General features: G+C 42.0%; 1 protein-coding gene across 1 annotated transcript in view; it reads left to right on the top strand.

The window, feature by feature from the left end:
* Nucleotides 1-13934, top strand: part of FRAS1 (Fraser extracellular matrix complex subunit 1) — a 425706-nt gene that overhangs the window by 208378 nt on the left and 203394 nt on the right. Inside the window, exons 15-18 of the mRNA XM_049632097.1 lie at nucleotides 3665-3808; nucleotides 8066-8206; nucleotides 9802-9942; nucleotides 11543-11719. Of these exons, the coding sequence (XP_049488054.1) occupies nucleotides 3665-3808; nucleotides 8066-8206; nucleotides 9802-9942; nucleotides 11543-11719 (603 nt within the window). The remainder of the gene's footprint in view (nucleotides 1-3664; nucleotides 3809-8065; nucleotides 8207-9801; nucleotides 9943-11542; nucleotides 11720-13934) is intronic.

Consider the following 13934-nt stretch of genomic DNA (forward strand, 5'->3'; position numbering starts at 1 on the left):
ATCATATGTTCAGACTATGACCTCATGGTTAGTTGTTTCCATGTAGAAGGTAACTAACTGATAGGATGAATCCCTCATAACCAGTAAAAAAAAAAGACTGCTGGGTATCCATTTAACATACATTTAATGAATACTCACTTTGTACAAGTTATCAATCTGGACACTGGAGGTTTAAGATGATTCAAACCTGGCCCCTGTTTTGGAGGCTACTACATTTCATTGAAAGGCATTGCTTTGTAACCAAATGATCAGGACAATAGGATAAATACCACAGAGAATGTACAACATTCTGCAGGAACACAGAAGAAGGAAGTGACTGTTTGGACAAGTCCAATAAAGCTTCACAGAAGTAATGACAGCTTAGGCCTCTCAAGTGTAAGCTGTGTTATAAGGACTATGGAAGGAGATGGAGGCATTGCCAACTGGGTGAATCCTGTGTAGGGCATCCAGAAACCACAGACAGGTGTATGGCATGCTTGGGGTACCCTGCTCCATAGATCTAGCTTGCTCAAGGGACATAGCAGAAGACAGGGCTGAAATACTAAGTACAGCTCAGTTTGTGACAGGTTTAAGTGCCATCCCTAAGCCTGTAGCCTCTATCCTGCTCATCCTTTGGCCCTATTCTGATTTTCAACACTAGGGATAATGTTAAAAATGTGTAACAAGTAGTATGGCACAGATCAGATTGGTCAGAAGTCAGGGTGGGGGGGGGGTGTACCTGAGACCCTCTCCTATGTCAGGACCTTTCAGGTCCTGAAGCACAGTGTCTTTCAGGATTCCCAGGAATGGAACCAGACTATCAAGGAGGGACCAGGATGATAGCCATTTACCAACCAGGTTGGAAGTATTTTTTACGATTTTAAAAGCCCGTGCAGCTAAAGGTCTATACTGCGATCAGCCGATTCCTGAAGACAACTAGGGGGTTGTACTTTAATTTCTTATCTCCTCCGCACCCCCTGGACAAAAATGATTTCATGCCTCGAGAATGTCTTGAGTTAATTACTCTCTCCTCTCCCCACTGCAGAGCAAACTCTCTGAGAAGAAAAATTGATTAAAACTTTTACAGATGAAGTCCAAGGTCTTTACCCAGCCTGCCTGACATTTGTGATCTGGTCCCTGTTGTCTTTTTAGTCGTTAGTTCTCATCATCCTCTCAGGCACTTTCTCCCTGGTGCAGTTTGCATAATGCTACCAATGAGCTCAAGTGATGGGGTGGTTTAAATGTTTCCTCTAGCAGACTTCTGACCGATGGCTAGCTGGGAAGGCCCCACAGGCTAGCACAACCTTGCATGTGGTAGATGCTTCTGTTGAATTTCGATAGATTAGCCTGACATACCTTCTTAGGAGTGAAATTGGGTTTTTTATTTGCTTTTTTGTGTTTTTGTTGTTGTTGTTGTTGTTGTTGTTGTTATTTTTAAGTAGTGTCTTTGAATCAACAATAAGACAAAGGCACAAACAGTGATTGGCACTTCAGATGATGAGTAGAGTCATTAATTGAAAGGTAGCTGAATAAATGAATAACAGATTTCATGTATGTTCAGGGTAGAACTTGTTACTGGGAGCTTTGTATCCACATCTTTAGTTATAATGTAGTTTTAGTAGCTTATCCTAATATTGGCAGTGTTCCCATGTAACATTTATAAAATATAAATGAGATGTTAACTATAAGTGAAGTACCAAATGTAGAGTACCAAGCAGTGTGCTCAGCACAGAGTTAAATTAAATGGAAATGGATTTTGCCCTCATGAAGCTTACAGTCTAGCAAGGGAACCAGGTAATAAATAAGTAAACTTTCTTCCATCTCTGCTTTTCATCTGCTGTTGTCGTCTCTTGCCTGGACCAGAGCAATGGCTTCCACACTGGTCTCTCTGCCTGTAGGCAAGTCCTTCCACCCTCTCTACATGGCACCCAGAGAGAGCTTTAAAAATCGGGGTTTGTGTCTATCTTGTTTAATCCCATTCATGACTTCACATTACAATTAGGGTAAAATTCTGATTTCTTTCCATGATCTCCAAGGTCAAGTTTGATTGGGCCTCATCCTATCCTTCCAGCCATGAATCAGTCCACTGTGCCCCACCATTCCTCACTGTGATCCTCTGTGCCCTGCTGGTCTCACTGTGTCCACTAGCTTCAGCCACAGGGGCAGCCTTCTATTCCTTGCACCCCTAAACTCCTTCCTTTCTCAAAGGCTTTGTTGGTGCAAACCTAGAGCTGGCCACTTCCCATCTTTCAGATCCACCTAAAGTTGGTCCCTTCTACCCTTACCACTGTTATTCTTTATTGAAGAGTCCTTCTTGGAATTTAACAGAATTTGTAATTATCTCTAAATTTGTTGGGGGGGGTGGGGGAAAGTTGTCTGAAATTAAGACTTTCCTGTGCAGTTGAAAGCTGAGAGGAGAGGATTGGATCTTGAGATTCTCAATGCAGGCACCCTTTTCTGATTCTAAAGGGTTACCTAATTAAATTACTTAGGTGTATAGTTCCCAAGTCTCTTCCAATCAGCAAAAGAATTCTCTCTACCAATTTTGGTCAGAATGAATACCTCTGCAAATAGATTGTGCTCCACTGTGAAGCAAACATTTTGAAAACCAGGGTGCATTAACAGAAGCATGTGTTGGGCTTAACCATACAGACAGTGAACCAAATTTGAATATATCCAGTCATTTAGAATAGGCCTCTCTTTGCAGACATGCTAAGGTGAGAAGTAAGCCTAATAGTAATTAAAAAAAAATCAAATTCTAAAAGAGGAGGACATTTTAAAAAAAATATTTATTTATTTATTTATTTATTTATTTATTTCGAGAGAGAAAGAGAGAGAGAGCAGGGGAGGGGAAGAGATAGAGGGAGAGAGAGGATCCCAAACATGGGGCTTGATCCCACAAACCATGACATCATGACCTGAGCTGAAATCAAGAGTCAGATGCTGATGTTTAAAGAACTGAACCACCCACGCACCCTGAGAAGGACATTTTTGAGTGTTAAAGAAAAAACTCTGGTTTAGGAACAATGTATGGTTAGAAAGTTAACTTGTAAGAGAAAGACTCTCAAGATATATGCCAAGAGCAGAAGCTGGTGGGGCAAACCAGAGACTAGGGGGACTAGAAGAGTAATGGGGAAGGACAGAAGGAAAGGGTTGGGGTAGGACAGAGAGAGAGAGAGAAGAGAGGGATGGAAAGAGGGGAGAGAGCAGTAAAAATCCAGAAGTACCAGGTCTTTCAAGGTTTAATCAAGGACAAAAGTACATGGCATTCGTCCTTGCTGATTCTTGATGGTGTTGAACGTAGGAGTAGTGATCCTGTCAACGGTTCATCGTATGGTTACAAAAGGCAAGGTGGCAAGGTGATAGAGGGCCATCTGATTTCATTAGACAGACCATCTTTGTCTTGAAAATTATGATTCCCTTCCCTGTGATTCTCATTACTCAAAAGCCTCTGATTTCCTGTTCCAAGTCTCTTAGCAGTCATTTATGGAAGTTGTACTTCTGGCCAACAGAAATAGGTATTCTGGGGGGTGTTTTTTTTTCTCCTGGGATATACATATGTGCATCGCGATTTAGGAATGAAGGCACCAACATCCTCCTTATAAATTCTAAAATCTTTGAAAGAAAAATTGCAACCAGCCCTTTCCACTATAGACTGTTCACTGATTTTGCTGTTCGCCTGCAGTCTGCCATGAGTCCTGTTCTGCCTGCTGGGGTCCGACAGAGAAGCACTGCTTGGGCTGCAGAGACCCCCTTCAAGTGCTGAGGGAGGGCAGCTGTGACAGCAACTGTGGCCTTGGGTTCTACAACAAGCAGGGGATCTGCAGTGGTAAGTGTCCGGCTTTGCATGCCAGAGCATCTTTTTTTTTGTTTTGTTTTTCTTCCAGCATCCCTCATTTTATTCTAATTAGAACGTTTCTTTTACTCAACCAGTATGAAAATGGCTGGTAACATTGGCAGTGTTTTAGTAGTTTACAAAACACTTTTTTTCTGAACTGATAGGATCACCTTTAACACCCTCACTCCTCAACAGCTTGTTAGGTTAGGGTGTTCATTCTAGCCTCATCCTCTGAGACTCAGGCTGCTTGCTCCAAACTCTCAGCTGTAGGGAGAGGAGCAAGGCTTCCTTCCTCCAATTTTGAAACTCCTCAACAGCACCAGACAGCCTTCCACATATGCATGTAAATAAAGACACTCTTAGACCAGCCCAAGGCAGACCCACCTCTGTGTTGGTGCCCCTGACTTAGCTGAAGCAGTTACTGTGTATTCTACCTTTAATGCGCATGGCATGACAGTAAGAGTTAACGTTTAATGCCCACAGCATGACATTAAGAGTTAACCTAGTGTTTCCTTCCAAGTGCTTTACAAACATTACCCACTGGGGAGCCTGGGTGGCTCAATTGGTTGAGCATCCAACTTTGGCTCGGGTCATGATCTCACCACTTGTAGGTTCCAGCCCTGCGTCCAGCTCTGGGATGACAGCTCAGAGCCTGGAGTCTGCTTCGAATTCTGTGTCCCTTTCTTGCTCTGCCCCTCCCTTGCTTGTGCTCTGTCTCTCTCTCTCTCTCAAGAATAAATAAAACATTAAAAAATTTAAAAAAATAATACATTACCCACTGAGAGGCAGAAAAGTATGGGGGGAAGAGCATGACCTTGGGCAGGTTACATAATCTCGCCATGTGTCAGTTTCCCTTTTGTAGAATGGAGGTAATAGCAGCTGTGGTAGACAGAATAAGGGCCCTCAAAGATGTCTATATCCTAATAGCCAGAACTTGTCAATATGGCTGCCTTAAATAGCAGAAGGGATTCTGTAGGTGTGATTAAGTTAAGGATCTTGAGATGGGAGAGCTGATCCTGGATTATCCGGGTGAGCCAGTTAACCGTAAGGGTCCTTATAGGAGGGAGGCAGAAGGGTGGAAGTCTGAAAAGGAGATCTGAGACAGAAGCAGGAGTCGGGGCGATGCCAAGATGGGGCAGTGGGTATGCAGGCAGCCTCTAGACTTGGGGAAGAGACAAGGCAATGGATCTGCCCCTAGGGCTTCCAGCAGGAATGTGGTCCTGCTGATGCCTTGGCTTTAGGACTTCTGACCTCTAAAGCTGTAAGATAATAAATTTGTGTTGACTTAAGCCACTGAGTTTGTGGTAAATTGTCACAGCAGCAGCAGGAAACTAACACACACCCGGCTCAGAAGGCTATTGGGAGGACTGAGTTGATATAGGCAGGCATTTAGCACAGTGCCTGGCACAGATTAAGTGCTGTGTTTGGTGTCTGTTCCTCACAGCAGTTTCAGGAGATGGTTATTATTACCATCCTCATGTTCCAGAGGAGACAGAGAGGTTAAGAAACTCCCTTAAGGTCACATATCACTAATAAGGGGCAGAGTTGGGATTCAAGCTTAGGTCTTCTAGCTTTAGATTTTATTTGCCTCCCAACTGCTCTACTGGCTATAATGAGATACCTCCCTCTGCACCTCCCCTATTTTTCCCTACCTTCTCCTTCTCATTACTGTCTCCGGCTATCCTCTTCTTCCCCTTTCTCCCTGTCTTCCTGTCAGTCTTTAGATCAGCCGCTGCCCTGTGGACTTTGCCAAGTCCACAGGTAGGCACCTGATAGTGAATGAAAGGTTTGAATTGAGTTTACTGTGATGGTCATACCTACAGGAAGGCTGTGATGCCATTTTTTTTTTTTTTAACAAAGTCCCACTAAATCAATAAAAATGTACAGCCCATAAAACTTTCTTGAGTTATTGTCCTCGTTTTGTTTACTGAGCAGGGCAACAGCAAAAATGAGATGATCTTTGGGATTTGACAAATCCACTTGTCTTAGGAAAGAGAGATAGCCCCTGGCAGCTGCTTGCTTAAAGCTGTGCAGAGATCCATCAGCATCACTGGTGTGAAAAATCTCACTTGATGTGGACGAGTCACAGGTGGCTTTTGTGTAGCTTCAGGAGAGAACAAGGAAAGAAGGGCCAGGCTGCCGTTAGCCTGAGCATTTTAATCTTTTTCTGCCAGCATCACTTTCCTGCTCAATTAATCCAGATGCATTCTCTAAAGGTCAGCACATGTCAAATTTGCACAAATCCAAAGGCATTTAGCCTGTAAGTCCCCAAGGAAGCTGGCTACTGTCACTGATGAGGGGTGGTGACACTGACCTGCTACTGAGACGATATTATCTGGATCGAGAAAGCAACTTTTGCTGGGGAAACAGGTATTTAAAAGGAAGGCTTGAAAAAAAAGGAGGGATTAGTGTGAGCCTTGAGGTGGTGAGAGGTGGAAATCTACTTTGGCTAAGAAGTTGGATGAAGAAAGCCAGACCTCCTTACTGACAGAACAAATTAAAAAAGAAGACTACTGAACAAGTGGCTTAGGGAGGAAATACACATCTGGAATGCTATCTGTATACATTTTGAAACAAAGCATCAGAAAAAAAGAAGCCTTCCAGATAGGAGGATGGACCATTGCTGACATTAGTCAGCCAACCAGTCAATTAATCAACAGGTAATTACTGAATGCCTGCCATTTGCTTAGCATGATGCAAGACTTTGTGATACCATTGACATTGACCAACAGGCCTTTTGATAAAGACTGGAGTTTATACTTTTCATAAAATTCTTAGAGTTCTCCAAGTTTGTGTCAAATGCCTTCAGAAGTGTTTGTATAAATATTTTCCCAAACATCAGTGAACCAAGTCACTGATTGGTATCGGAATGTTAATTAAAATGTCTGATGCTGATAATGCTGACTTATTTCCAGTTCAGTTCAGTGCTATTCAAGATAAAGGCCAGCCAGTGTTGGTTTAATAATTTATAACCGAGCAGCCCATATCTGTAGAAATCTCAAAGTCAAGTGCTGAGAAAAATCCAGCACAACCTGTCATAAACGGTGGTATGCCCTGGCTGGAAGAATTTATAGCAACCAAGTTCATTGGTGGTTCATGCTTTGAGTTTTACAAATGTTAGATATAAAGGGTGGGGAAATTCAAAGGACAAAAACCTCCTCATTCTTTAGTCTTTTAAGTACTTATGCTATTACGAAGGGCTTTTCTGACTCTAGCTAACATAATAAATCAAAGTAAGTTCAGAGGTTTCTGTTAGCCATTCTCTCTCTCTTCCTTCCTCTTCTCCTTTGTCTCTCTTTCCTTCCTTTTATATTCATTTCCCTTCCTCACCAAGGCAACTATTTTAATTTTTTTTATCTCTTTGTTTTTATGGTGTCATGTAAAATGGATATTCTCTTGAGTATATATACCTTTTTTTCCCCCTTAAATGATCTTGTGTCATGAAGTTCAGGTTATCACTCAGAATTATGGTTTTCACTCAGCATTATGGTTTATGAGTCAGCCGTGTTGCTATCTCATCTAGCCCTTTGCTTCTCACTCCTTGGTCTGCGTCCCCCATAGCTCACCCATCCACTGTCCATGAAGGACTCCCTACCTCCCTCCATCCCCATGCTATCACTAGAGAGCACCAGTGAAAAGCCTCAAACACTCCCTTTTATGAACCTGTGTGGAAGGTTCCTGGGGATGGGTAATCTGGGAGCAGAATTGTTTGTTTCTTATCTCTGCATATTCTTTATTAGACTAAGTAGTACCAGATAGCTTACCAGCTTCTATACTCTTCAGTGTGAAGGTTGTCTCATCTCCACATCCTTGCTACTGTTTGGCATTATCATCAAGCTTCAGATTTTTTTTTTCTTCTGGTTAATAGATATACTGGGACATCCCATTTTAATTTGCATTTTTCTGATTATTAATGAGTTTGAGAGTATCTTCAACTCCAATTGGACTGGGATCCCCACCCCCAAGGCCATTTTGACTTTAAGTCCTATATTAAATTGGATACCCCGGTAGGTGTACCTGCCAGCTATGTTATGGTTAGTTCAACGAATAATTATCTGGTTCTACTTCCACTATGAAAACAGAAAGTACAGAGTACTTTGAAATGTTGGAGTCAAGGAAACAGAACTCAGATGAGCAGCCAGAGAATGTGATTTCCATGTTAATACCAACTATGGACATTGTAAAGAATAGACTTCTCTGCTCCCTTTGCTCACTGCTGACTTTCTCTGGTGGGTTCCTCCCCCTTAGCTTGTGACCAATCCTGTAAGAGTTGTGGTCCTAATAGTCCCAGATGTCTTACCTGTGCCGAGAAGACAGTGTTGCATGATGGGAAATGCATTGCTGAATGCCCTGGTGGATACTATGCTGAGGCCACTGGCAGCTGCAAAGGTAAGACATGGGTAATCATTATCATCATCAAAAAATATTTAGCGCATTTGACAATACTTGCTGCTCATTTGGGAATTTGTGTGTATGATGGGAAAATGTCAAATTAAAAGGAATAGCTTTTTCATTATAGAACCTGTGTGTATTTGGTGTGGGAGTGGGTGATGCGGGTGGGTACTAGAGGACTTGAGTGATTAAGTAAAGTACTTATGCATACCAATCACCTATTAGAGATCATTTGGTCCTTTTCAATGCCAAGAACATCTTTAAGATATTCATATAGTCTTTGTGTACTTACAAACCCTCACTAACTTAGGTTGTAGGTATGACAGAATCCTATCTTAGATGGCATTTACAAATACATGTATTGGCAACTATGACACGCCACAGAAAGTAAAATAAAAAACCAAGTTTGATGTCTTGTAAAGCTGACATCTGTATCTATTGAAAATTTGATCTTATATGCTATATGTATTATTTCTTTCAGATTCGTACAAATTTAACTATGAAACATTTCTATTTTAGACTTTATAAGTTTCTACTTATATATGCTTGACTTGTGTCTTTCCTTGCAGGCAACTCTGGGAACTTATTGCTGCCTGGGACACCTCGATTGCCCCTCTCCTCCCAAACAAACATAAATATTTTCACTTCTACCTATAGTGTGGGTTAGTGGCAGAATATTGAGATCTGCCCCACAGCCTTGACTTATCAACCTCCCTCCTGTCTGCCAACCTCTTTACTCACCCAGTGTTTATTCCTTTTCCGCAACATCCTGCCCCCAAGGGTCTCATCCACTTCCACACTCCCCTTTCCTGGCTCCTGCCCATTGTTCTCTGGAGTCTTTTAATATCTCAATCCTGTCCCTTAGGACAGGCCATGGTGATATCTGTAAATTAGAGTCAGAGATGTCCCACTGTTACCACCCAGGACCACAGTAGCAAAGATGCATGCCTGACATTGTCATATGTAATGGTCAGGTTGTTTAATATAATTCTTACTTAAAACCTTGTAATGTCAGAAGTGTCTTAAATGACCAGTTAGTCCCACCTCACTGTGCATGTGCCAAGAAACCTAGGCCTGGAGAGACTCTGACTTGGCTAAGGACATAGATGAGTTAGTGGACAAGTCAGCCAAAATTCCAGTGCTTCTAGCACTCAGACGCGTAAACTTTCCACCCTTCCCTATTCAGGTTCAGGGTTTTAGGTTCAGATAGACCTAGGGCTAAATCCCAGCTCTGCTGCTAATTAGCTCTGTGATCTTCGGTAAATTTTTTAACTTCCCAAGACTTCAGTTTTCTCGTCTGCAAACCCTCAAAATTGCTATGAAGTTAAATGCAGCAATGTGTATAAAACATTTAACACAAACACTAAATAAAAGGTAGCTAATAAATAATAGAACATGGATGGATAAAGGGGCATTGTGGGCAGTTCTGGTAATATAACCCTCTCTTCATACGTCTCTCCCCTTGATTTGGTGTGACAGCTGAAAGGGATTAAGAGTGACCCAGGAGAGGCTTCCTCCCACATAAGGAGCCCAGGCAAGAAGGAGGCTCTTTAGTCCTGGGTCCCATGGTTCTCTCTCGCTCTCTTCCTCAGTTTGTCATCATTCATGTGCCAGCTGCTCCGGACCCACGGCCTCTCACTGCACAGCCTGCATCCAGCCCCAGGCTCTGCGCCAAGGCCGCTGCCTGTCCAGCTGTGGAGAAGGCTTCTACCCTGACCACGGGGTCTGCAGAGGTACTGTTGGTGTCATTTTCACTCTTAGGAGACTTTCCCATCATAAGGACAAAGATTTAAGTTACTTTTCAGTGCATTTTTCCCTATAGTGTATCTTACATGGCTATGCATACGTTATATGCTTTTTTTTTTTCATTGCCAAGGGATACTCTGAAAAACTCACATGGGAATATTTGTGATGACACCCAAAAGTTCATGATTTTTCAGGCCATCCTTGAGAAGACTGTCATTTCCCTTACTGTACGTTAAGATGAAACCAAACTCTTCCTCCTTCTTCCTGTTCTCTTAGAATTGCTAATGTTTTGGGTTTTTTGTTGTTGTTGTTGTTGTTGTTTTAATTTTTTTGCCTTCAGTTTGTTTTTCCCTGAAGAATTTTTTTTTGTTAATGATATAGCCGAGCAAACTGAGTTAGTAGCAATGCCTCTGGCTGAGTGAAATGGAAACTCTTTAATAGCTGTTAGCCAAAAAGGCTTTGGGCTCATTGGGAGGGCGGGGTCATTGCCTTTTGAAACTATAACACTGGGAGCAAACACTTTAATTAAGTGAAATTAATATATGTTTGCTTATATGGTAGGGCAGCTTGGAAAAGAGTTTCAGAATAGTTACCCAAAAAAACGTATTTAAAATAGGGTAACTATAATAAATATTCTGCAAAAGAAAATTTAGAAAATCTTTTAAAGAACTCTTCTAGAATTAATTGTATCAAAGTTTAGTATATTAAAGAGCCCTTGTAAAGAGTTGATTATATCAAAATGTGGGCATGAAATGGGGCGCCTGGGTGGCGCAGTCGGTTAAGCGTCCGACTTCAGCCAGGTCACGATCTCGCGGTCTGTGAGTTCGAGCCCCGCGTCAGGCTCTGGGCTGATGGCTCGGAGCCTGGAGCCTGTTTCCGATTCTGTGTCTCCCTCTCTCTCTGCCCCTCCCCCGTTCATGCTCTGTCTCTCTCTGTCCCAAAAATAATAAATAAAAAACGTTGAAAAAAAAAAATGTGGGCATGAAATAGTTCCAGTACTCTATCTGGCTCTGATTTCAACCTGTAGCCGAGGAAAATAAGAAACTATGATGGATTGTCAAATTCTTGTTGCTCCTCCAAAGGGGACTGACTCTTCCTGGTCTAGAAAAGCAGCCTTTCCTCACATAAGTTCTAAGAAAAATCTGTTGCCTGGACACCTGTACGGTGGGTGATGGATGACACGGTAGACAATAACGTAACAACCATTTTTGCAAAAAATACAGCAATGGCCTTTGTGTGGGTGCCTGTTAAAATCTTCAATAAAAACTGAGTCCGTGATATTAAAACATCATTCAGTGAATGTGTATCTGGAGAACCAAGCCAATATTGTCCAGTTTGCTGTTTTTTTCATACTCTAGCTTGACAGCCTTTGCAAACCCGAGAGATGTGACCAGTTAACATTACCCTCACTGTGCCTCTCATGAATATTATCACTCTGTGCTGTGTATAGAACACTAGAAGGTAATTTTCTGATAAGATGTATCAGGTGAACTCTTCTAAGTAGTTTAGATTTAATTAGGGACTCCCCTTGGTTGCAGCATATATGTGACCCTTGGATTGTTTTCTGCATTTTATTCTTAATGGCAGCCTGTCATTCCTCTTGCCTCACTTGTGTGGGTCCAGAGCCCTCTCACTGTGCCCAGTGTAAGAAGCCTGATGAAGGACTGCAAGTTGAGCAGCTGTCTGGGGCGAACATCACCTCTGGCGTGTGCCTGTCCCAATGTAGAGCCCAGTTTTACTTGGAGAACACTGGACTTTGTGAAGGTGAGGAAGCATGATTTGAGGAAATGTTAGGTAGCTTCTGGCCTTTGCTCTGGAGAGATCCTGGGAGGTGGGACCAAAGCCAGAAGCCCTTTGTTTTCACATAAGAACTGTTCCAGGATACTTGTGGATGGAGAAGACCGACATGCAAAGGAGACCCCACTCATGTTCTCCTTCCCTTGGTGAATAATAGATGATCTTAAAAAGCTGGTTCCATTTACCCCACTGTCCCTAAAGTTACATTCTAAGAAGTTCCAGACAGGAATTATTTCAGAGACGGTATGAGTAGCTAAGAAAGGCCCAGTGCTCATGGTAGAATTCCATTTATTATTTCTTCCAATTTGCTACTCTGAATATGAATTGGCCCCTTCAGGGCAAAATCTGGACTTCTGTCAAAATTTAGAAGTGACTCCCGCCATTCCTTAGCATAGCATCTACAGAGAATTGATGCCATCTTGAATAATTTGACTCAATAGCTGGATCATCTATGAGTGGTTGAGCAGATGAAGGGGAGAGATGTGTAATTTTGGGGGGAGGTAGGGGAGGCCCCTCTCTGCTCTTACACAAAGTTGCCTTGCTGTTGGGTATATTTGACTCTCAAGCTACTTGAAAAAATCAATACTTATATTTTTCATTGTGAGCATAATGTATGTTCATTAAAGGAAACTTTGAATGTAGAAAGATAACCTGCCCACCATCTACCACCATCTACCACATGGGTAATTACTTTCACCATTTTGCTGTAATATAGCCAAGTGTTTTCCTGTGCATAAGTTTGAGTTTTTATTTTTACCACATAACTGTTAAGCATGCTGCAGATTCAATTTTGTATCCTACAATATCCAATTTTACATTGGAAGGTACTCTCACATGGAAATGATGGATTTCAAGGTTAAGTTAAAAGATTTTAACACAGTGAGTCCTATGGAATGGTAGGAAGTATGTAGATTTGGAATACAGAGACCCCAGGCCAGACAATTAAGCTCTCTGACACTTTGCATTCACAGCATTAGAATAGAGATAACTATCTTTCACAGACTTTTTGCCAAGATCAAAGGAGGTTAGGAGTGTGAAAGTTCTTGGCAAATTGTAAAGCCCCATGCTCAACTGTAATAAATCTCAGTCCAAATACTCAGGTACTCAAGAACATTATAGAGGTAATCCCCTGCTCCCTGGGATGCACCAGGCTTCAGGGAAGTTACACAGTGCCCAGAAATTAGGGGAAGGGTCTTTACTCTCTAAATACACTGATTCCTACTCACGTATGCATTGCCTAAACTCTCTGTGGTCCTTTAAACTCTCATGGTTCTGTTTCCACAACCACTTCTGAAATACAGGAATCTTTATCACTAAGAGTCCCAGTGCCTTCCCAAGGCACACACCATACAGCCTTCCCCTCTGATCCTGGGAGAAATAAAGAAGAAATCTTCCCAGGCTACTCAGCATAGTTAGCCTCTTCCTATAATTTTGGACACTATATTAAAAGTGAAAAATAGGGAATTTGAAGAGGGATCAGAAAAGAGAAACAAAAATTAACATTTGTAAAGTTAAGTCGTAAATAAATATTGGAGTGACCAGGGTTATTCAGCCAGAATATAATGCTACTGTTGATTTGGTACACACCATGAACCACACGCTAAGTGAAGTGCCTTACTTGTTGTTCACATAGCTGTGGTGCCTTATGGGGTCAGGGGGACAACTGTATTAGAGGAGAAGAAATGGAGGCTTCCAGAAGTTAAGGCTATAGCTTGTTCAAAGTCATGTAGCCAGCATAGAGGAGAGTCCAGTGGATTCTAAGTCAGCCTGACTCCAGTATCTATGCCCTAAACCTGGGGGCTACCGTGTTATGGTTGCTGAAGAGGCAAAAGCACAGCATAGTAAAATGCTGCAGGATTTAAGGAAGCATCCTTGACAAAGGGGAGTTTTCTGGGAATCCCTTTATACAGACACCTTTTTTAAAAGGATTAGAGTCTAATCCTTGTAGAGTGGTTTAATTGTGGCCCCATGTGAAAGGTCTAGATTGACCTCTATAGTCCCTTGTACCCCCTGATTTTATGCTAGTTAACATAATATTATTAGGTATCACACATATAGCTATCTACTCACATTTATTACCAAATCCTTGCACAATCTCTGCTAGGTAGATTGTTGTACTCAATTTATAAGTGATGGGAATGTGGCAGAAAAAGGTTAATTGAGTTGCCCAAGATCCCATTGG

This window comes from Panthera uncia, chromosome B1, assembly GCF_023721935.1.
Source record: "Panthera uncia isolate 11264 chromosome B1, Puncia_PCG_1.0, whole genome shotgun sequence".
NCBI classification, from domain to species: domain Eukaryota; kingdom Metazoa; phylum Chordata; class Mammalia; order Carnivora; family Felidae; genus Panthera; species Panthera uncia.